This window comes from Elgaria multicarinata, chromosome 4 (assembly GCF_023053635.1).
Source record: "Elgaria multicarinata webbii isolate HBS135686 ecotype San Diego chromosome 4, rElgMul1.1.pri, whole genome shotgun sequence".
In the NCBI taxonomy this organism is placed as follows: Eukaryota; Metazoa; Chordata; class Lepidosauria; order Squamata; family Anguidae; genus Elgaria; species Elgaria multicarinata.
In genome coordinates, this window is record NC_086174.1 from 17,922,280 (window position 1) to 17,944,352 (window position 22,073).

General features: G+C 44.5%; 1 protein-coding gene across 28 annotated transcripts in view; it reads left to right on the forward strand.

Annotated features, from left to right (window-relative positions):
* The window catches only part of NRXN1 (neurexin 1), a 1,218,662-nt gene extending 1,197,060 nt beyond the window's left edge, over positions 1-21,602 (forward strand). For all 28 annotated transcript variants that reach the window (XM_063123832.1, XM_063123833.1, XM_063123845.1 and 25 more), the window contains one exon: positions 20,527-21,602. In XM_063123832.1, coding sequence (XP_062979902.1) covers positions 20,527-20,828 — 302 coding nt within the window. In that variant the 3' untranslated portion in view covers positions 20,829-21,602. The remainder of the gene's footprint in view (positions 1-20,526) is intronic.
* The last annotated feature ends 471 nt before the right edge of the window (positions 21,603-22,073 follow it).

The window sequence follows — 22,073 nt, forward strand, 5'->3', positions numbered from 1 at the left end:
ATGCTATCGCCAGCTCCTCCCCATGCTGCAAGCGACGTCCTTTGCTCTCAGCCTGCTCCCCCCTCCCCTGATTTCCAGCCTTTGCCTTCCTGCCCATACGTGGCAAGCCAGAAAAAGAAAGGGTGTAGCCTGTTTGCTGCAGTTCCTGCCTCGTGGGCACATCTCCCTAAATACTGGTTTGGATTGGGAAGTGCTCAGTAGCCACCCGCCCTTCACACCAAAGTTGTGCACTCCATCCCCCCCCTGTCAGTGGGGGAAATCACGCAATTTCTGGAGCCTCCGTAAATGGTGTCACTGGCGGCCGCAAAGGCCCCATTTACTCAAGGGTAAAAGCCCAAATGCTCCTTTGTGGCCACCATGGACGCTGTGGGGGTGCAATTTTGGCCCAAGGGCCGGCGTCTGCCGAGCCCTCGTGCCAGGAGTGCCCAACTGGATCCAGGGGTGGACGCGGGGGAGTCCATCAGACTCCCGGACTCAGTCAGGTGCTCACAACACGAAGGAATTACAATCCAGGCATCCTCCTTTGTCCCGTAGAGCAGGGGTAGGCAGAAAGTAAGTCTCCAGATGGTTTGGACTTCAATTCCCAGCATTCCTGGCCATTGGTTATGCTGGCCAGGGCTTCTGGGAATTGAAGACCCAACTATCTGGTGATCAGTCTTCTGCGTACCCTTGCCATAGAGCCCATTATTTATTTATTTATTTATTTATTTAAGGATTTTTATGCCGCCATTCAGCCAAAAAAGGCTCTCACAGCGGCTTACAAAAGTATTTCTTGACAGTCCCTGCCCACAGGCTTACAATCTAAAAGACATGACACAAAAGGAAAGGGGACTGGGAGGGAGGAGGAGGAGGGGGGAAAGGAAAGCAAATTCAGGCACTACAATCTTAGTTGTAAAGTTCAGCAGTTACAGATGACAGCAGGAGGGAGGGGGCTCTCAGCTGGAGCTGGACCCAGGCACGGTGGAGAGGTGCCTGGCTGCTGCTTCCTCCCTCACTGGTCATGCACAGAATGCTCTAATTTTAAAGTGTTTGAACATGGATGTGGTGCTGCGGTTGGCCACTAAGGCTGGGGGTGAATAAAGCCAGAATAAGTCATGACATGGAGACAACTTCCTAGCATCTGTATGTGAGCTTCATAGTGTGAGACTCCGCTGTCAGATTCTTGGACTTGGGCAGTATAAAATTCTTCAATAAATCATCAGAGCCTCTTCCTTTACAGATTGATTTCTTTGCTCTTGGGTTTCCTTATTTGATCAATGTAATAAAATAGGAGATACGTTTTCCTTTTTTTTCCTTTTTTCTTTTTTTGGTTCTTTTATTTACTGCCTCCAAAGTGAGCCTCAAAAGAGAAGCGCAAAAGTGGCTTCTTATTTCTACCAGATTATCTCGCAGGAAGATGGTGGCTGGAAAACCTCCAGGGTGCACCTCTCTTTTCTTTTGTTGTGGGCATGAGATAGTTATCCAAAGAAAAAACTGGTGCTGAAATGGTTTGGATTCTCAAGGGCAGGCCAGAAATGTCCCAGCAGGCTCAACAGGGATGTCACATGAATGTGGATGACATCCACTGGAAATACGCATGGGGCCATGTCTTATGCCTGGTTATTAGACTATTACTCTGTTTAGGCCAATATTGCCTACTCCCACTTAAGGATGGGTGAATTCCCCTGCATGTTGTTCACACTCTGCTCACTGGACTCAGGGGAAGCGACCACCTCAGTCCACCTAATGGCAGGGCCGGCTCTAAGAAGTGCTTCCAAGCCCTGAGGCTTGAGATCTTTTTAACTGGAGATGGCTGGAAACTCAACCTCAGATCTTTGGCATTCAACACACGTGGTTGACCACTGAAGTATTGGCCTGCCCAGTACAGCTATGACCATTGCCCCTATCTGCTTCGTTTGCTGCCATAAAATCATAAAAGTAAGTTGAAATCTTCTTTGTCTTCATTATGATAACTCACTGACAGAAATGACAAACAAGACTGTGTGAGAGAAAATGGTCCCAGACAAACACACAAATTATTATTATTATTATTATTATTATTATTATTATTATTATTATTATTTAAAAAAGATGCTGTTCTTTAGATCCTGGCAGTACAACATCTTGTAATTCAGATTTTATAACCCTACTGGGACGTTCTTCTCCATTATGCAGGCAATGAGCAAACCATCCATTTTCAGCTCAGTTTCCTGTACTGCAAGATTTATTAGGTTGGTTATTGCATTTCATTAGATTTATAGCCCACCTATGGCAAGGTCTGAGGGTGAGTTGCATAAATATTTACAGGGCTCACAATGTAATTTGGCATCGGCAGAGAAGAGGAGGGGGCAGGCTGGCAATGAGGAACAGCCGTTTCTGAGCTTCATGACTTTATTAAGTTCCCATTCAGAAAGTTTAGGTTTCATGTGAGTCTGGTTGACTTCCTGGGAGAACCATCCTGTCTTTCTGTCTGCTTGGCACATCCTGTGAAATGGGCTGGTGGAATGGCCCCATTTCCCCTCTCATCTCCCTCTGTAGAGCTCCATTAAACTGAATGGGCCTTCCTTCCAATGCATAAGACTGCACAGTAAATGTTCTTCAAGAGTCAAATAGTTTTATAATCTCTCTCCCTAACTCTTTCTCAGGCCTTATCTAGAATCATAGAATTATAGAATAGCAGAGTTGGAAGGGGCCTACAAGGCCATCGAGTCCAACCCCCTGCTCAATGCAGGAATCCACCCTAAAGCATCCCTGACAGATGGTTGTCCATCTACACCAACAGGATATTGCACTATGAGAGTGGTATATGGTATGTCTCAATGGGCCCCGACAGTTGTCAGTGCACTTCAATACCACTATAAAGCAGTAGTGTGGCTCCTGCCTTTTATATACCGCTTTCATAGTTCAATATCCTGCTTGGTGTAGATTAGGACTCACACACAAACCTTAGTGCCATTGTAGTGGTACCTATGTTCTAAATGTAGTGGATACCAGTGGATGCTCCTCCTCTAGAGTCATTTAAAATCCTAGGAAGAATAGTACACTGCTAAATTGCATTGTAAATGTCTGGAAATGGCAACAGAGGTGGACATATAAACATCACTTCTTGCATTCCTAGAGGTTTTACACTTGAAATTATTTCCTCCACTGAATGCCACTTTATTGCTCTCTCCTAGTCAGTAAGTACGCATGGAGCTTAACAGCTCCTGTAAGATCCGTTGACTCAAATCCCTTCACCGGCTTCAGGTACCAGTGACGTTCCGTGGAAGTTGCCCCTTCATGGGGAAGAGCTGAACAGGAAGTCCTTTGGAAAGGAAACCTGGGTTCGGTGTGCAATATTTCCAAAGAGAAACGTCATCTGTCCCACAGAAAGCATCTTTTGCAGGAGGATTTTGCATCGCTGTTTAGGGGGGAGATGGTTGGGTGGAGAGGAGAACTTCCCCCCATTGTGTGGTTTTCCATTCTGTATCAGTGACATGCCAGTTCCTTCCCCCTCTACCTTGCAGGGACAGAATTGTTAGAGAGAGCAATTTGGAGCTAGAAAAAGGGTAGTGGTGAAAGAGTTAAGCACCTCCTACTCCTTTGCTCCCAAACAACCTCTCCTGCTTTTCCTTTTTTCTTTTCCTTTTTAAGAAAAGGCTAATATTATATGTGTCTTCCTCTAACACATGGTTAGGCAACTTTTGTGGGCACATTTAGCCATTTTAGAAACTGTCCTGTGCACCACCACAAAATGGCGGCGGCTGGATGCGTGGCAAATGATAAGTCACCTGACCAAAAAAACAGTTACAAAACAGAAGTGGGGTGTGAGCCCCAAAACACTTTTTGAATGATATCTTCACTAATATATGCATTTCTGCTTGCACGTTTCCATAATATATGCATTTTTCAACCGGAGAACTCCAATGTAAAATTAGGTTAAGTGTGAATTTCAAAGGATAGTAAGTGAAGTTTTCTTTCACTTAGGTCTCAATCCTAGGCATGTTTAGACAGGAAAAAAAAGTCCTACAACTCCCAGAATTCCCCAGCTATCCATGCTCTCTGAGGAATGCTGGGAACTGTAGGACTTTTTTTCTGTCTGAACATGCATAGGATTGTGCCCTAATTGATTTGAAAGTGGAAACGACTTTCTCTTTACTAAAGGAGTGTTTGCATGTGTTAGAGTCATCGTTGGTAGAACAGTCACCATTTGGCAATTGTTGCCTAGCTATGATATAGATGCAAAGTCTACGGGCAAGTAATTCATAATGAACATAGTGTTAGGCAACTGCCCTGTGAGTTGTTCATGTGGATCATAATAAGACCCATAAGATGACCAGCATGACACCTCTAATGTAATGGCTACCCTGTGAGATTGAAAACGAAACAGAATGAAAAATGGCCCAGCAGAACTGAAGGGGGGGGGGGAATGTAATATTTCAAGTGCACGAAGCAGAGCTCTCTGATCCGTAGAAGATAGCATTTTTATCCTCCCAAAAAAGAGAAACAAGACTCAGCCCAAAGCACAGCAGTTATTGAACGAGCCTCGGCATTGATTGCAAAGAAAGCGTGTGCAGTCCACCGCAGAGGACTGTGGCTTTCTCAATCACAAGATTACACAGACGAGATATACCGTTCGCCTCCTCTCGTGTCCATTTGCCTGACAATCCCTTTGTGAAATCAGAGTCACATTTCTGCGGTCCAAGAAAGAAGGGAAAAGACATGCCGCTACAGGCAGTTTGCATGTAGGGACCCAATAATGGGAATGCCCCATAAATCTAGGGTGACCAACTGTCAGGATTTCCCCGGATTTGTCCTGGTTTTTGTTCTTTCCATGGTGTCAGGGGGGATTTTCAATAATTTTCAATAATGTCCTGGAATGACACACCTTCCCCTTTAAGGCTGCCATTAGCATGGCAGGAGGGAGTGACATGCTTTCTTGAGGCACATCATTCCCCCACCCCGAGCTCCAATTGAGGTCTTAAAGGGGAAAGTGGGTCATTCGTGGACATTATAGAAAAGGCCCCAATTGGAGTGGATGGTGGTGGTGCAGAATGAAATCCTTTCCCCTCCTCCACTCCAATTGGGTTCTTTAAGGTGGCGGGGGAAGAACGTACTTTCTGCAGGACTCAGAAAGCTGCTTCCCCACACACACACTAGGTGTCCTCTTTTTTGGTTTCCCAAATATGGTCACCCTACATAAATCAGACATCCAAAATATCTTTATGTCACTAACCAGAGATGCCTGATGTTTCTACGTCATCTACATGTCAAGATTGGGCAACTTGTGGGCTTCCAGATGTTTTGGCCTATAGCTCCCATCAGCCCTAACTAGCATAACCAATAGTAAGGGACCATGGAAGTAGTAGACCAAAACATCTGGAAGGCCACAAGTTGCCAACCCTTGCTGTGTGTGTTGGGTTTCCTAGGGCCGATAAGTCCTTGCCACAGAGTCCTTGCAAGGGGCTTCATGATATCACCATGGCAGAAGCAGAGACCAGCATAGAGAACCTTGGGTTACCCCAAGCTAAGCTAGACTTGAAATCTCTTTGCACACGCCTGGAATGAGCAGCAGAATGCAGCCCTGATTCTATAACCCTGTCTAGTGTTTCATCAGAGCAGAATGAATTCATTCCTGGACCACCCCAAAATATTTTAGGGAAAACCGTTCCACTTCTCCCTATATACCCCAAACCTGTTTCCCCCCCAATATATGTTGCTAATTCCCAGAGTATTTCCTCTGATTACAACTTCTCAATGATTACTCCAAAAAATCCCCCAGCATTCCAGAGTGATGTTATGGGGCGCACAAGGGGTTTTAGCTAGAAAGGGAGTTGCAGGCACCCTGGCAAATGCACCAAAACTCTCGTGCCTGAGGCTGGTACTACACATAAAGCCGGATGTGGAGGGAATGAGGTGACAGTGTGGATTCTACCACTTCAGACAGCAGGTGGAGAATCGTATTTTGAGTGAGCACCAACAGGATAGGATCTGACATAGGACTAGTAAGAGACAAGGGAGATATATCAGTATGCCCAGGAGGACCCCAAGGTTTGTGGAAGTATGACAAATGTTTAAGGGGAAAAATCTGAAAGGGTGGCATCATCATCATCCCCAAACATTCTAATGGAATGGAGTATCTTAGAAGATGATATGGTGTCTGGCTGGCTGGCAGGCAGGTTGGCTGGTTGGAACCCTGAACAGGACCACTCCATGTGGCAACATTTTGTGAAGATCCTCTGTGTGTGTGAGAGAGAGAGAGAGAGAGAGCACCAGACTTAAAACTGTCTCTTGAATGTGTTAGGTTTATGGGGGGTTTTTCTTAACACATATGTTATAAGGATGTTTTCTAGGGAGGAGCAATCAAAAACACATAGAAGGATTCACCCTCTACTGCTATTTTAAAGGATGGGCCCAGCCTAGCTAGTATTATTAGTACATTTTCATACTTATGCTGAGATCCTTACATTGTATCTTATGCAGCAGAGAGCAGGATCAGGATGAGAATGAGCTACCTGCCCCGGATCTATCTATCTATCTATCTATCTATCTTAAAACATTTGTATCCCACCCTATTATCACTGCGATCTCAGGACGGCATACAGACAAAATCAGAACAATATAAACATAAGCAATTTACACTGCTAAAAATGTATTAAATTGTTAACAAATTAAAACCAGTAGAAAAAAAATAAAAGCAATAAAACAATTAAAATCAATTAAAACTATGTGTAACCATGGGGAATTTGGCACTTGAAGGCTTTGATAAAAAGCCAGGTTTTAACTTGGCACCGAAATGAAGCCAGTGTTGGCACCAGTCGGGCCTCCAAGGGGAGGGCATTCCACAACCAGGGTGTCACAACAGAGAAAGCCCTCTCCCAACCCCCGCAATAATGTATGTCTCGCGTTGGTGGGATGCAGAGGAGGGCTACTCCAACATATCTTAAGTCTCGGGCAGGCATATATAGGGAGAGATGCTCCCTCAAGTATCGAGGTCCCACGCCGTTTAGGGCTTTGAATCTCATTGCCAACACCTTGAATTCCGACCGGAAGTGTTTTGGCAGCCAATGCAGTTCTTTTAAGACCGGAATTATGTGTTCTCTGTAAGATGTACCTGCCAGCAGTCTAGCTGCTGCATTTTGCACTAGCTGCAACTTCCGAGTCGTCTTCAAGGGCTGCCCCACGTAGAGTGCATTGCAGTAGTCTAATCGGGAAGTTACCAGCACATGGACTACTGTGGCTAGGTTCAGGGCCGGTGCCAGGCTTTTTTGTGCCCTAGGCAAGGTGAGCTGCTTTCACCACCACCACCACCACCGTATCCCCCCCACCCCAGGTAGGCGGAGACAGGTTACCTGTCCCTCGTCTAAAGTCCTCCTGGCTTGGCGGGATGCTGCGGTGGGGTGGGCGGGCAGCTCCAATTCCGTCCGTTCACCGCCCCCCCCCCCAGCATCCCGGCTTGTCTTTGGCTGGGAGCCCCCAGCCGAAACCAAGCCGGGAAGCTGGGGGAGGGCAGTCAGACGGCTCCACGTTCTGACTTTCGGCACGCACTGGAAGTCAGAACGTGGAGCCGTTCCTTCCCCCCGCCCCGCGTCCTGGCTTGTGTGGCTGGGAGCCATCAGCCGAAACCAAGCCGGGAAGCTGGGGGAGGGCAGTCAGACGGCTCCACATTCTGACTTTCAGCGTGCACCGGAAGTCAGAACGTGGAGCCGTTCCTTCCCTCCACCCAGCATCCCGGCTTGGGTTTGGCTGGGAGCCCCCAGCCAAAACCAAGCCGGGAAGCTAGGGGAGGCGCACGCCGGACGTCAGAACGTGGAGCCGCCCGTCCCCGCCCCCCAGTGTCCCGGGTTGGCTTTGGCTGCTGGGCGAGTGCCCAGCTGAAGCCAAGCCAGGGACACTGGGGAGCAGGGCGGAAGGCTGGGAGGGCGACTTCCGGGGGTGCTTACCTTGGCGCTCTAGGCAGCCGCCTAACTGGCCTCTATGGAAGCACCGGCGCTGGCTAGGTTGTCCCTGTCCAGGAAAGGCCAAAGCTGGCAGATCAACCAAAGCTGTTGCCAAGTACTGGGCCACGGAGTCCACGTGGGCCTCCAAACTGGATTCCTCTGAGATCCCTACTTGAGTTATTGGCTTTGCACGTATTTCTAGTTCTTGTCTTTGTGGCGTATTATACCAGATTGGATTATGGTAGATGGATAGTGTTGCCTGGCGTCATGGGCAGGGGCCTATCTTCCTCTCAAATGCCACCCCTGCAAAAATGGGATTTCCAAACTGCAGCCTCATGTGGTACAAAACAGCCATCTCCACCACCTCCTTCTGCTGTAGGGATACCAGTCTTGAGTGGAAAGTGCAGCCCATGCGTCCCATCAATCCCGCCTTTCGTATTTTTTTTGGGGGGGGGTTGTTTTTGTTTTTACAAAGTTATTCACTGAAATATTTTACACTCCTTTCAGCTTTTGTAGTGTGTGACACTGAAGATATCTCCCTCATTAGGAGTCCAACAGAAGGCAGATTAGTTTCCAAGGAATACACAACCTACCTGCTGCAGCGTCTTTGAAATTAAATGATGCTTTACTAGAGGCTTAAGTGCATAAGGAAATTAACATAGATACATTGTTGCCCTCAAGCTATACTTTGATTTTACTCCTTCAACTGACTATGTCTAATGAATACTTTTTTCCTTGTGCACTGTATTCATTGAACAAGAGCAAAACAATATTGTCGTGTTGCTGTTGTGTCCCTGTCTCTTAACTCTCACCTTTCCCTACTGCTTCTTAGCCCTAGCTCTGTTATTATTAATAATAATAATATTTATTTATGTAGCGCCATCAATGTTCAATGTTCCCCAACTCTCCCGTAATACTGTCCCCCTCTCCCATAATACTAGAACCCGGGATCATCCCATGAAGCTGATTGGTGGGAGATTCAGGACAGATAAAAGGAAGTGTGCTTCTTCACACAGGGCATAGTGAAACGATGAAATTCACCTCCACAAGACGTGGTGATGGCCCCTAATTTGGATGGCTTTAAAAAGGGGTTGGATAAATTGCTTGAGGAGAAGGCTATCAATGGCTACTAGAATCAATGGCTACTAGTCCTGATGGCTGTGTGCTACTTCCAGTATCACAGGCAAAAAGCTTATATACACCAGTTGCTGTGGAACATGGGTGGGATGGTGCTGTTGCACCCAAGTCCTGCTTGTGGATCCCTGGTTGACAGGTGGTTGGCCACTGTGTAAACAGAACACTAGACTAAGGCCATTTCTACACTTGCCTTTTCCCCCGGGATCGTCCCGGGATTGTTCCTGTGCATCCAGATGACAGACAGGGGATCCCGGGAGTAGGCAGGGATGATCCCTCCATTCTCCTGGAATAATCTTTAGGTGTAGGAAGGGCCTAAATGAACCCTTGATCTGATCCAGCATGGCTTTTCTCCTCCAAGAATTTGTTCAACCCCCTTTTAAAGCCATCCAGATTGGTGACTTGTGGTAGTGAATTCCATAACCGCCCAGAGAGCTTCAGCTATTGGGCGGAATAAAAATGCAATAAATAAATAAACTATGTGATATATGCTTACTTTTATATCTCCTGAATCTCCCCATCAGTCAGCTTCATGATCCCTAGCTAACCATTTGGCAGGCAAGAAGCAGAGAGGGGAAATGAATTCAGTCCTTCCCAGTGCTGGCTCCAGGTTTTTGAGGGCTCAATGGCTCCTCTCAACTCAACGAGTTTACCTCCTCACCACCATTGACACTAGCTTCTATTGCCACCACTTGCTTGCTTGACAGACAGAAAGTCAGTGAGCAAGTAGGCCGTGGCATCTACTGCTTCTCCATCTCACCACCACCATGGTCTGGGCCAGAGTGAGAGGCAGGTGAACAAGTAGATTGCAATGATGAAGGGGGGAGGAAGTCCTGGGGGCTCTTATCAGTGAATCCCTGTTGGGGTGTGGTTCCTTGACAAGTCTCCATCCATGGCTGGTCTTAATGCCAGTCCTGGGCCTTCCATTTCTTCTCCCAAATTCCTCTCATAGAGTCCTTTCTGGACTGTCCCTTTCTTGGCAGTACTACTGCAGACAAAAGTCTTGCTCCGTTGCCTTAAAAAGAAGAAAAAAAACCCTTCATATAATAAAGAAGTATTTCCAAAAGAAGGCCATTCTACAGCTTTTCTCGCTGATTTTTCTCTATGTAAGGAAGGGTGGGTTCTTTCTCCTTCCGTCCTTTGCATAAATAAAATTGCAAAATGCCATTCTTGACCAGGAATGGTAAGTAATATAGTCCAGACTCCAAGAAGGATTCTGGCTAATGCTTTTGTCGACAGTATAACTTGGCTCTAAAACAAAGAAGAGAAGATAGGACTACTGGATAATAGTAGGATAATAGTAGATAATAGTGGATAATAGTAGATAATACTAGCTAGGAGAACACAGGACAATACGGCCCTTTCTACACCATACGGGTGTAGAGGGAGGGAGGTGATCCCAGACTTACCTTCTTCCAGGATGTGTCCAAATGGCCAGTGCGACATCCAGGATGGGAGGAGGAACGTTGCATGAGTCATAGTGGCCATTTTTTTAAAAGGGGCAAGGAGCTGGAGTATGCTCATGCTCCAGCAAAAGGTAAGCAGAACAGAAGGAAAAAAGCCCAGACCCTGCTCCCACCACCACCACTCCTGATTCCTCCTGGCCCGTCTCCTTCCCTGTACTGATCCCTGCTACTCGTGGGGAGGAATGAAGAAGCTCACACATCCCGTGGTCTTGGGACGATCCTGATACCACGGCAAGAATTGGGTTTTCCCAGGGATTATTTATCCCTGGGAAAAAACCCATGCTCGTTCCCCCCTTGCCCCCGGGAGTCCCCGTGCGTCATTTGAATGCACAGGGACTCGGCCGTGACCAGCCCGGATTTTCGGGCTGGTGTACAAACATCCTAAGATGAAGTCCAAATGAAATGGTGTCCAGATAAGTTGATGCACCTGAGAGAGTTTTCTGGTTTCCAGCTGTTGCTAAATTGAAAGTCCACAAAGTGTACAACACAAAATAATTACTTTCATGCCTTGTTGCAAATGATATCCAATGTCTTGTGAATAATTTCTTGGCTGCTCCTTCCACTCGGTTTATGCAAAAGCATGACTATGAACTAAGTAGGTCTTTTTAAAAAAAAAATAAGAGGGGAAAAAGGGCCTTTGTGCTAATTTCAATTCTCAAACACTGCAGGAGTCTGCAATTCCCATTTTCTTTTCACAGTATTAATGAAGACTGGACATTGGCAATAGTCACATTTTTTTTCTCTTGAAATGTAAGAGCCCTGTTGAAGGCCTGCCAAGAATTATAATAACTCTCTAATGCGCAATGGAGAACTGTAGCCAATCGTGATTGTTCCAGACAAGTTATTTCATGGCTGCAGTAACAAAAGGAATATAAAAATCAATCCCATCTAGCATGGTATATGATACAATTCAGAAAGATGTGTAAAAAGAAGGGGGGAAACTCTTAATGATGACAAGCACAATATACCCACTTCATTGATTGTGTTGAGAGGGGCAAAGGTAAGACAAGATGGCTGGTTAATTCTTGACAGCGGAATGAAGAAATATATAATTTTATGGTCTTCTCTGCCAAACCATCCACACAGCCATAAAGGCAGTTTCATTAGTTGTGGTTCGTTCTTTCCGTCGTAAGGATTCCCAGTCACTTCAGTTTTATGGCCTTAAATCTAGAGAATCTTGAGTGCTTTACCAGCTTTTTTCATTGGCTGGTTCTTGGTTGATGGAAGAAGGTCCTACCATTGTTTTGGTTGTTTTTCAGTCGACAGGAGGGCACTTCTAAAGAGCGAGTTTCAAAGTAGGACAAAGATGTTCGCAGATGCAGTTCAAGATCTGTCGTGTTGTTGTTGGCAACTTGGTTAGCAACAAGCATTTTAAGGGCAAGATGTGAATTTTTCATTTCCTGAGGATGCGTTTGCAGTACAGACGCAAACCCATTTAAGTGACAAAAGCTTCCCTCCGCCCCCACCCAGGAATCTCAGGAACTGTGGGAAATGTTTTAACAGATACGTCTTAGTGCCCTCTCAAAAACATAATTCTAAATATTCCTCAGGCAAAGCCATGACAGTTAAGCTAAGTGCAAAGCCAAGTCAGGGTGTGTGTGTTTTTCTTCAATAGATGCGCCATGAGCATCTTCTGTATTAATTTCATCACAGGTCTGGTTCACACCCATGCTTAATTGTTTGATAACTGCAACATAATGGATCACGTAAAGGTGGAACATCACTGTGAGACGTTTCATATTGCCTATTCCTTTAAATTTATTTATTTCCAAGTAGTTCAGAGACAATGCTTCCCAAGGGAGTCAGTTCCCACCTTCAGCTACCAGCCAGCAAGTGAAAAAAACTGAAGTGATGTACAGGCAAATATGAACCAACCCACAATCCTACAGAGAGACTGTAGCTTGGGGAGGGACCGTCGGTTTGTGGTAGAGAACATGCTTTGCATGCACATGGTCCCAAATTCAATCCCAGTCATCTCTCATGAAAAGGAACAGGTAGGAGGCAATGGCAAAGACCTAAGCCTGATATCCTGGTGGGATTCTGCCAGGAAGAGTAGACAAGACTAGGGTTGGGTGAACAACCCCACATCGGGTCTGCACTCTGCTCATTGGACTCCTGCCAATTGTCCATCTCTGGTGGGCAAGTGGGGTAAACTGCCAGTTGGAGAGCTCACGTCCTTTTTTCTTTTTCTTTCCTTTTTTTCCCTTTTGGTCCATGAGTTGTGTTTTCTGCAAATTTGCATCTGGGAGTATTTACAGATACCACAATTTGTGTAAATTTACAGCCATAATTAGTACAATTTGCAGAAAATTGTAGGTGTAAAGGACCACTTATGCCTGCATTTTCCTGCAAATTGCGATTTCCGTAAATGCTCCCACTTGTGAATTTGTGCAAATCTGGATTTGCAAAAATTAAAAATAGCTGGAAATCACAAGCTTGCTCGACTCGGTCCATGAAGAGTCAAGCGAGCTCAGAGATCCGCAAGCTGGCATCCATGGGGCCAGCCTGCCCAAAACACACCAAGCTCCACCCCAAAACCAGGTTCTTCCAACATCCCAAGTCAGTTTCCTGCGTACAATAAACTGTGAATACAGCTTTCCATAGAGCTGTGTTTGTCCATTGCAACTAGGGCTGTATGAGAATTTAGTTTTTTCTTGCCTTCCTATCCGAAGCCCCAGACTCAATTGTGAGCCTGCATTCACCAAAAAGGTTCACAAAATGCTGTAGATGTGCTGGCATTCAATTTATGCAATTTTTCCTAGTTTGATTTTGTGCAAATTCCCCCTGCAGAGTGAATCAGCCCCGCTTTAGCCGATGGACCAGGGTAGCGCAAAAATATGGGGAAATTGGCATAAATTTCACATTTGATCGCTGCTCGACTTGGGCAATTTTCCCGTTCAAGCAGAGTGATCAGCGATCGGAAATGCAAACAGGAATTGGCCATGAGAGGAACTGCGAGATGTTTGGAGAATCCTAGCAATCTCGAACGTTGCTTGTTCACCCATCCCTGGTTGCACCAAAGAACAAGAACCACCTGTCTTCTGGTGCTTTATAGTGTATTCCTCTGCACACCTATTCAGAAGTAAGTAATAGTAAGTAAGTGCAGTGGGACCATGGTAGAGGGTTGTCGTAAAAGCCGCTCAGAGGATAATTGTCATGAACAACCAGCACTGATATCCCTGGAAAAGTTATTCCCTTGACTAAGCCAATGAATAAAATAAAACTTCACGATTTTGCCTCATCCCCCGCACCTCAAATTACAAAGAGCTACTCTGCGAACGCCAGGAATGCTTTCAGTTAATTAAGTGGTTGCGTCTTCTTTAGACAGATGGAGTAAGTGAGATAATTGTGAAAAGATGCTTAAAATGAAAGAATGCCAGCAGGTTTAATATTTTTTTTAAAAAAAAAAAAACACGAAGTTTTGCTTAAAATAAGATCCTTCAGTTTCACATTTCAGGCCTACCTATTCAAAGGAACATCTCCCTGTAAACGGGAGATGAGCGGTGCCATACCATACTCAATTGACAGCTTTTGGCTCAGATGCCCACATTCAAAGCCAACTTTGTGCCCATTAGGTAGTGACAGAGTTTATTCAGCAGGTTCCATTCTTTCTTGGGCAGAAATTAATTTCCAGAATTACATTCAGCTTGATAAGTTTCTCTCATTTCCACTCACTATAGATGGGCTGAAGAGCCTTTATTCACTCCTAGCGAATTGTCTCTTGTAAAACGATTGTTGACCCATCCAGCTCAGATGAATTTCCCCACAACCCTGAGGGTACAAGGGAGAGGGAGACGTGAGGGGCAGAGGGGGCAACAACCTATTGTTGTTTCTAACTGGTCTGACATGGACTCTTAGTACAAGCTGAGGTAGAGCTTGAAAGTAGATGATTTCCAGCAGGCGGGAGAGAGTTTTGAAGTGAAAACCTGAAGAAAACCGCTGTGGCCCTGAGGAAGGCAAAGCGTGTAGCAAAGTAGAAAATAAACAGCTTCTTTAGAAGATGGTTGTTAAGGTGAAATATGTTTTGACTTGTCTTGTAGTTATCTTGACCTTTTTGGGGAGGTCATTTCTTTCTACCAAATAAAGTGTCTCTGTATTGGTGGAATATATACCACGCCCAGCTTCAGACTGTAGGGATGCACAGAACTGTCCGTCTCCGTCTATCTCAGTCTTCCTGAGATTGCTGGGTTTTTTTTGAAGTTAAGTTCATTCTGTCCCATTTCCACACAGGCATGTATTGTTGTTGCTGTGTTGTTGTAGTTGTTGTTAAAAAACTATGCATTTTTTTCATAATGTACACATTAATGTATGCCATTCTGAGCACATTATAATCATGCTTATTTTTTCCTTCCTTTTTTCATCCATGCGCCCACTGTCTAAAGTACACTTCTGCGCACTTTGGAAATGTATACATACTTCTTTGTGCATTTTTCAAAAGTGAGCATATTGTCAAATACGTCTTTATTTTATATTGTGGAATGCATCGCGAGCTCGGAAATGTACAGATTTCTGACTGAAAATTGTCAGGGATTTGAGTCCAAGAGGTGCAAATCTGGTCAATCCGAAACAACAACATCAATAACACTAACACCTCCATGGAGGTGCCTTGCAGTGGGCCCTCACCTCCATCATTGCTCTCCACCAGACATAGGTTTACCTAGCAGCAATAGTCAGTGTTCCAGGGCATTATGGGAAATTTTAAATGGTGTCTCATACCTGCTTTATTGGGGGGGGGCGATATGTTGGCAGCACCAGTGGGCCCTCTGCTGGGCCCCCAACACCTGCCCAACAGCACAGGGTTGCTGATGCCAGACCTGGATATGTATTTTAATAAGGCAAGGGAAGCATTCTAATCATCAACATCATCATCATCATCAAGCATGTAGAATACAGAGGCCAGCATTTTTTCCTGAACCTTTGTGTGGCTTCCTCAACTTTCCTTGTGACCCACTACTAGGAGGAGAACACCTCGGCAGGTGGGACGATGCTATAAAGCACATAAATACAACATGCTTTTCACTGTGCAAAATGCAGCTCTTCCCGTCCGCCAACAGCTCGCTTGGTTTCTGTGGAGGCCGTGGAAAGATGGGCTCTTGTGCCACAGGAGAGAAGCAGCAGGAAGAGAGCAAGCAGCATGGTTTGGGAAAGGGGGGGGGGTTTGCCATGTGACTGCAAAGGGAGGACTTGAGGAATGAGGGCAGATGGAAGGGGTCACGGCCAGCCCAAGACATTTTGATACCTGAGATGAAGGACAAGATGGAGCCCCCTCCCATTCCATGTACAAAACCCAAACTGACTGGCAATTGGGTCATTCTTCAGCACTGGCAATGGGACGGCATCCTTCACCACACCTGAAGGCAGCAAGCTTGCTTAGAGGGTGCCAGGGAGGCCACATGACCCACAATTCTCTCGTACAGCATCTTGCTGCCACCTGCCAGCATCTGCTGCCTGTCTGCTATAGTATCAACTATGACACCTGTCACAACAAACTGTCTCTAACAGGTTTACTCGCCTATTACCACCCCAGGTTTCCACAAATGTGAGGGAGTGGGACCATTATTTTTTAAGGGGAAAAAGTAACTGCCAAAAGGAACAAAGCCCCACTGAGGAGACAATGAAGCTGACTCATAACCATTGGGCTTTAAGTATTCGTGTGAGGGCAAAAAGTGCTGTCAGTCCTTTGTACATGTGAACAAGAGACTTATACCACCCTCGTGTGCCGTATTATAATGCTCGCTGTCTCCTCTCACCTGCGGCTGAAGAATATGCACTTACAATGGGCAGAACTTCAGTTACACAGGCCTTTCTCTAAAACTGCTTTTAAGCCTTGGCACAGGGCAAGAGGTATGGCTCTTCGGAAAGACGCGCAATTGATGGGAAGACCGTCATATAACTTAAATATACCAGCAAGAGGAGTGCAATGAATTCTGATATGGGGAAAAGGCAAACCCAGCATTCAGCTAGGAGGGTGTTTACAAGGAAGACACATAAATAAGCCATGGGGATGCCCTGCTGCTTAGCATGATCCATAATTTATTTGCCAAGAATATCTGTTCAATTATTATTATTATTTTAAAAAGTAAGGTTCATAACTTTCTCTCTCTGTTGCTGCTGCTCTTACTCTGGTAGTTATACTTTGCTTCTGGGCTATTGGTCTCTTCACAGCCTTACCTGTTCTGGCTTCTCATCTCCACCCTCCCATTTCTGTTCTGAAGCTTGCTTTCTTCTTTCCAACCATTTGTTTGATTATAATACTCTCTATTTAGGTTTAGACAAAAATATTGTTAGGCCAAATCCCAATGAGGGCATGTAAAGCCGTTTCAAGTGGGTAAAAATCCTTCTGATCAGCTGTTTGATGGAGAAGGGAGCTACAGGGTCTAGGGACAGAACCCTGCCTCCCATTCCCCCTCTTTAACATCTGATGAGCAGAATTCAGTGGAGGCTGGTGGCTCCAACTCCGGAGGGGCTATGAATGTATTCTGGGGGCTCATCTACACCAAGCAGGGTATTCCACTATGAAAGCGGTATGAAAGCAATATATAAAAGGCAGGCGCCACACTACTGCTTTATAGTGGTATTGAAGTGCACTGACAACTGTGGGGCCCATTGATACATGCCATATACCGCTTTCATACCACTTTTATAGTGCTATATCCTGCTTGGTGTAGTTGTGTCATGGGCCCAAACAGTTGTCAGTGCACTTCAGTGCCACTATAAAGCAGTAGTGTAGATCCTGCAGTGCACGTCAATACCTCTGTAAAGCAGTAGTGTGGCTCCTGCCTTTTATATACCGCTTTCATAGTGGAATATCCTGCTTGGTGTAGATGAGCCTTGGGTTTCAGTCAGACCCAACCAGAATTTGAAAGGAACTATCGAAGGTGCTTAACCTACTTTTGGGGATATGGTTCAGCAGCTTGGAAAGCAACTTTAGAGTTCTGGCTGAACCCCAGAATGGATTCGCAGCCCCACCGAAATTGGAGCCACCAGCCTCTACTGGCAGAATTTAAAATTTTGTGAAACAGTTTTACATAATATAAATCAACAGTTGCATTGGAGATGGGAACCATGCACACAGGACCAGTGTTTGTATGTCACTCATTCGCCATACAGCCCAGGGCTTCATGCATGGGTTGCTTCTGCACCTTCCGCTGGATTTAGGAACTGGCACCCTTGATTTTGTTCAGCTTCTCTTCCCCCCCCCCCCCAGTGCTGAGTGTGTGTTTTAGTCTACATGGAAAATCATATTTTCATGCAAAACTTTTAAAAACTAAACTTTGTCCATTTATTTATTTTTCAAAAGCATGCATTTCTGTGTGCATTTTCAAATGTATGCATTTTTACATGTATTTGGGGTGGATGGGTTGAAAACAACATAAAAGAAATAAAAGGAGAAAAGCTAATACTTTATTTTTCAATGTGTGTGTTTGAAAATTTGGGGGAGAAGAAATACTAAATGAACTTGATTTTTTTTACTTACAGACAGTCCACTGAAAAAATGAACAGCAATCATTGTTGATCTGATTTTACTTTAATAATTTTGTAATATTCATTAATAAATTTTGTATTTCATTGTAGAGGGTAGATCCAACCTTTTTAAAACACACACACATGATATTACTGTATCCCTTCAGTGGATCTTGGTTTTAGTTTTTTGCTGCTTACCACATTCTCCTGCTTTATAGGCCATTGTGTTTCACTGTGGTCCTGGTTTCCCAGACTGAACCCATTATATGACTGACAAGTGGAAAATGCAAATACAGCCAAAATTCACAGAAAGTAAAAAGAGTTCTGGAAATAAATTTTAATTTGGAAGTTTCACACTTCTTTCCCATTTCTTGAAGAGAGATTTAAGGCAAATTAAAAAGATTCTGGTTAGTCTAAATATCTGTAGAAATTTTGAGGAAAGACAGACGCATTCCAGTATGCTTAGGGGGATTTCTCACGGGGCTTTCATACATCATTCCTGAAAAGCAAAATGTCTAGGACCAACTTGGTGACCGTAAGGAAATGCATAAAGACCTGTCTCAATTAGGCTGACTCATGCTGGTAGGTCATGAAGCCAAATGTCATCATTTTAAGATGTTACAAGATCCTTTTCCCCCAGTGTGTCAATAAGTGTGTTTTTATAAATGCATGAACCTCAAAAAGATCTTTCGCAGGGATATCAATATTTGCAGTTGCTGTTTAAAAACTATGGGCTCATCTACACTAAGCAAGAAATTCCACCATGAAAGTGGTATAAAAAAGGCAAGAGCCACACTATTGCTTTATAGCGGTATTGAAGTGCACTGACAACTGTTGGGGCGCAAAAGACACATACCATATACCGCTTTCATACTGCTTTCATAGTGCAATATCCTGCTTGGTGTAGATGTGTCATGGGCTCCAACAGTTGTCAGTGCACTTCAGAACCACTATAAAGCAGCAGTGTAGATCCTGCAGTGCATTTCAATACTGCCATAAAGCAGCAGTGTGGCTCCTGCCTTTTATATACCGCTTTCATACTGCTTTCATAGAGGAACATCCTGCCTGGTGTAGATGAGCCCAATAATAAAAGAGGCAACTGTTCCATTCTGTTAGTGTAAATGACGTTGTGCTAGGTTCTGAACTGTTCTCAAGAGCGAAAGTTATGTTTACGCAAGCAGTCGTGCATTACACTTGTGCAAGCCGTTGGGCAACTGCTTTCAGAACCAATTGCACAAGCATAACCGGCAACCGTTTGTGCAGTGGAAAGTTCCAGAGGAGCTCTGTTAGCACTAGTTGAGTTTGTGGAATGACACCATTGGATACAGCCTGGTGTTTTCATCAAGTGGTTGGTTGCACTGGCTCTGAAACAAGTGCATCTGAAACCTTTGATCCACAGAAGGCAGGTAATTCATTTGTTTCAGCCCCCTACTAGTTCTCTAACTGTCCACACAGGTGATGGACACAATGGCTGGAATCTAAAAAGAAATAAAGAAGGGACGTCATGATTGGGGGCCAGCAGCATATGTAGTAAAGATCTATCCTTGTTTAGTTTGTGTTTTGTTTTTTGCAATCACAGTTCCTTCTACCAAAAACAAGAGATGTTATTCAATTTTAAAAGCACCTGTCATTTTCTACAAGGGGGGGGGAGGCGGGAACTGTTAGGACAAAAGCAGGAAGTGAATCTCCTTCTGTACTTGTGGTGCTCTCCTGGTGGATATAGGTCCTTTCTTTGGATCCCAACCAAAAGTGGAGCAAGAGGTCCCAGGAAGAAAAGATACATGGCCCAGCATGCATTTCAGAATGCAGGTGAAGACATACACAAATGCTCCCCTGTGTTAATAACTCCCTGTGCATAGAAGACGTGCCTACCAGGGAGATGCTGTGATAGACTGTTTGTTCCTTATATGCTAGATTTCCACAGGCTAGGAGTTTTTGACACCCAGGAGCATTTATTTGTAAGCGGTTTTCTATCTGCATTATGGAGTTGTGCAACATCTAGTGGAGGCTGGTGCCCCACTATGCCAGTGGGGTAATGAATCATCTCTGGGTTTCAGTCAGAGCCAGTCAGAACTCTAAGGGAGCTATCCAGATGTGCTGAACCCATTTTGGGGATAGGGTTCAACGTTTTGCATAGCTCCTATAGACTGAAACGCAGAGCGGATTCAACACCCTACGGGGACAGGAGCCAACCGCCTCCACTAGCAACATGTGCTTTTTCTGAATGTGTCAATCAGCTTTCCCCAACATGGCACCTTCCAGGTGTTTTTAAATACAACTCCCAGTAGCCTCAGCTCGCATGGCCAATGATCAGAGACGTTGGGAGTTGTAGTCCAAAACATAGAGGACCCCAGGCTGAGCTTAATGATCCCAGTGTGTCAAGGGGATTGCATTACCGCTGAGAGATTCTCTTATATTCGGCAGTATGTAAATGTTACCAATGAATAATGAATCAATACTTTGCCTGAACTGCTAAGTGTGTTCTGAAAATACACAGTCATAACATGTATAGGCGATTTCCTGCTTTGCACTGTATAAATGCTTTTTTCATCATCTGCCTACAGCAAGTCCTACAAAGCCTGGGCGAGGATACCCAAGTACAGATGAGGTGGTTCGGGAATCCAGCAGCACCACCGGGATGGTAGTTGGGATCGTGGCAGCAGCCGCGCTGTGCATCCTCATCCTCCTCTATGCCATGTACAAGTACAGAAACCGGGACGAAGGCTCCTACCATGTGGACGAGAGTCGAAACTACATCAGTAACTCAGCACAGTCCAACGGGGCTGTGATTAAGGAAAAGCAACCCAACAGCTCTAAAAGCTCCAACAAAAATAAGAAAAACAAGGATAAAGAGTACTACGTCTGATCCCGAGAGCCGGAAAGAACAATTGTATAGAAATAGTCTTCATTTTATCTGAGACATAAAACAAAACTTATTTACTTTACTTTTTATGAAGCACATACAATGTTTAAAAAAAATGGGAAAAAAAGAACACAGGGAATGCAATCAGAAAGGAAAGACTTTTTTTTAATAAAAAAAAACAAAGGAAAGAAAAAAACGAAATAAGCATTTCATACTCTTGTTTCACTGAAACAGGAGTCAATAAATCCCCTTACATCTACAGTGTTTTCCTTTACTCTGCCGTCTTTATGTTGCTGGAACGTTTCTGAAGACGATGTTGGTACTACTGCACACTCGTAAGGCAAAGAGTATTACTACAAAAACATCACCCAGCACTACACGAAATGTAACAAACTGAAACAACGACAACCATGAAATATCACACGCACACACACACACACACACACACACACACACACACACAGAAGCTACCTATCAGTCTGGATTTAGCCAAAGTGCTAGCGCTTTCCTGAGGAGTAAATTAGTCTTATGACCTGAGAAGACTTTTGCGGTTCGACACAAGCGCTCAGCGAGAAAACCTCGAAATGCAAGTTTGCCACGCAGGGCAACGAAACCATGGTTGGAGCTTGGGTTTGAAGTGAAATGCTGGCTTTTCTGAATAAACCACATTTAAAAGAAGAAGAAGAAGAAGAAGAAGAAGAAAAAGAAAACACTTTAAAAAAAGCCCCTTTCTGGTTGTGAGGAAAACAGTATAGCGGCCTTATTTTCAAAAACAAATTAATAACAATAAACAAATAAAAGAAGTGAAATATAAGGCTTATTTTCACACACCACTAACAAAGAAACCTGAGGGCATAGATGCAATCATTGGGGGAAAAAATTCATGCACGCTTAATATGTTATTACATATGTTTATATTAAAAAAACACATCTATATGTGCTTTCTGGACTGTGATAAGTGATGTTTTCTAGCCTGTTGTATAGAAAATGCAAACTATATCTGCTCTTCAACCATTTTTGGTAAACTCAATGTTCTAAGTGTTGCTAGGTATAGAACGTTTTACAACATCTAAAGCAACCAACATTTCTGTTTACTTTTGCAGCCATGAGAAACTGCCACAATTTTTCTTCCCCTCCTGAAACTTTCTTTCTTTCTTTCTTTTTCCTTTTTTTTTTTTGATTTAATTTGGTTTTAATTTACAGTGCAGTAAATATACTAGGAGGGATGTGTATGAATGTATATAAGAG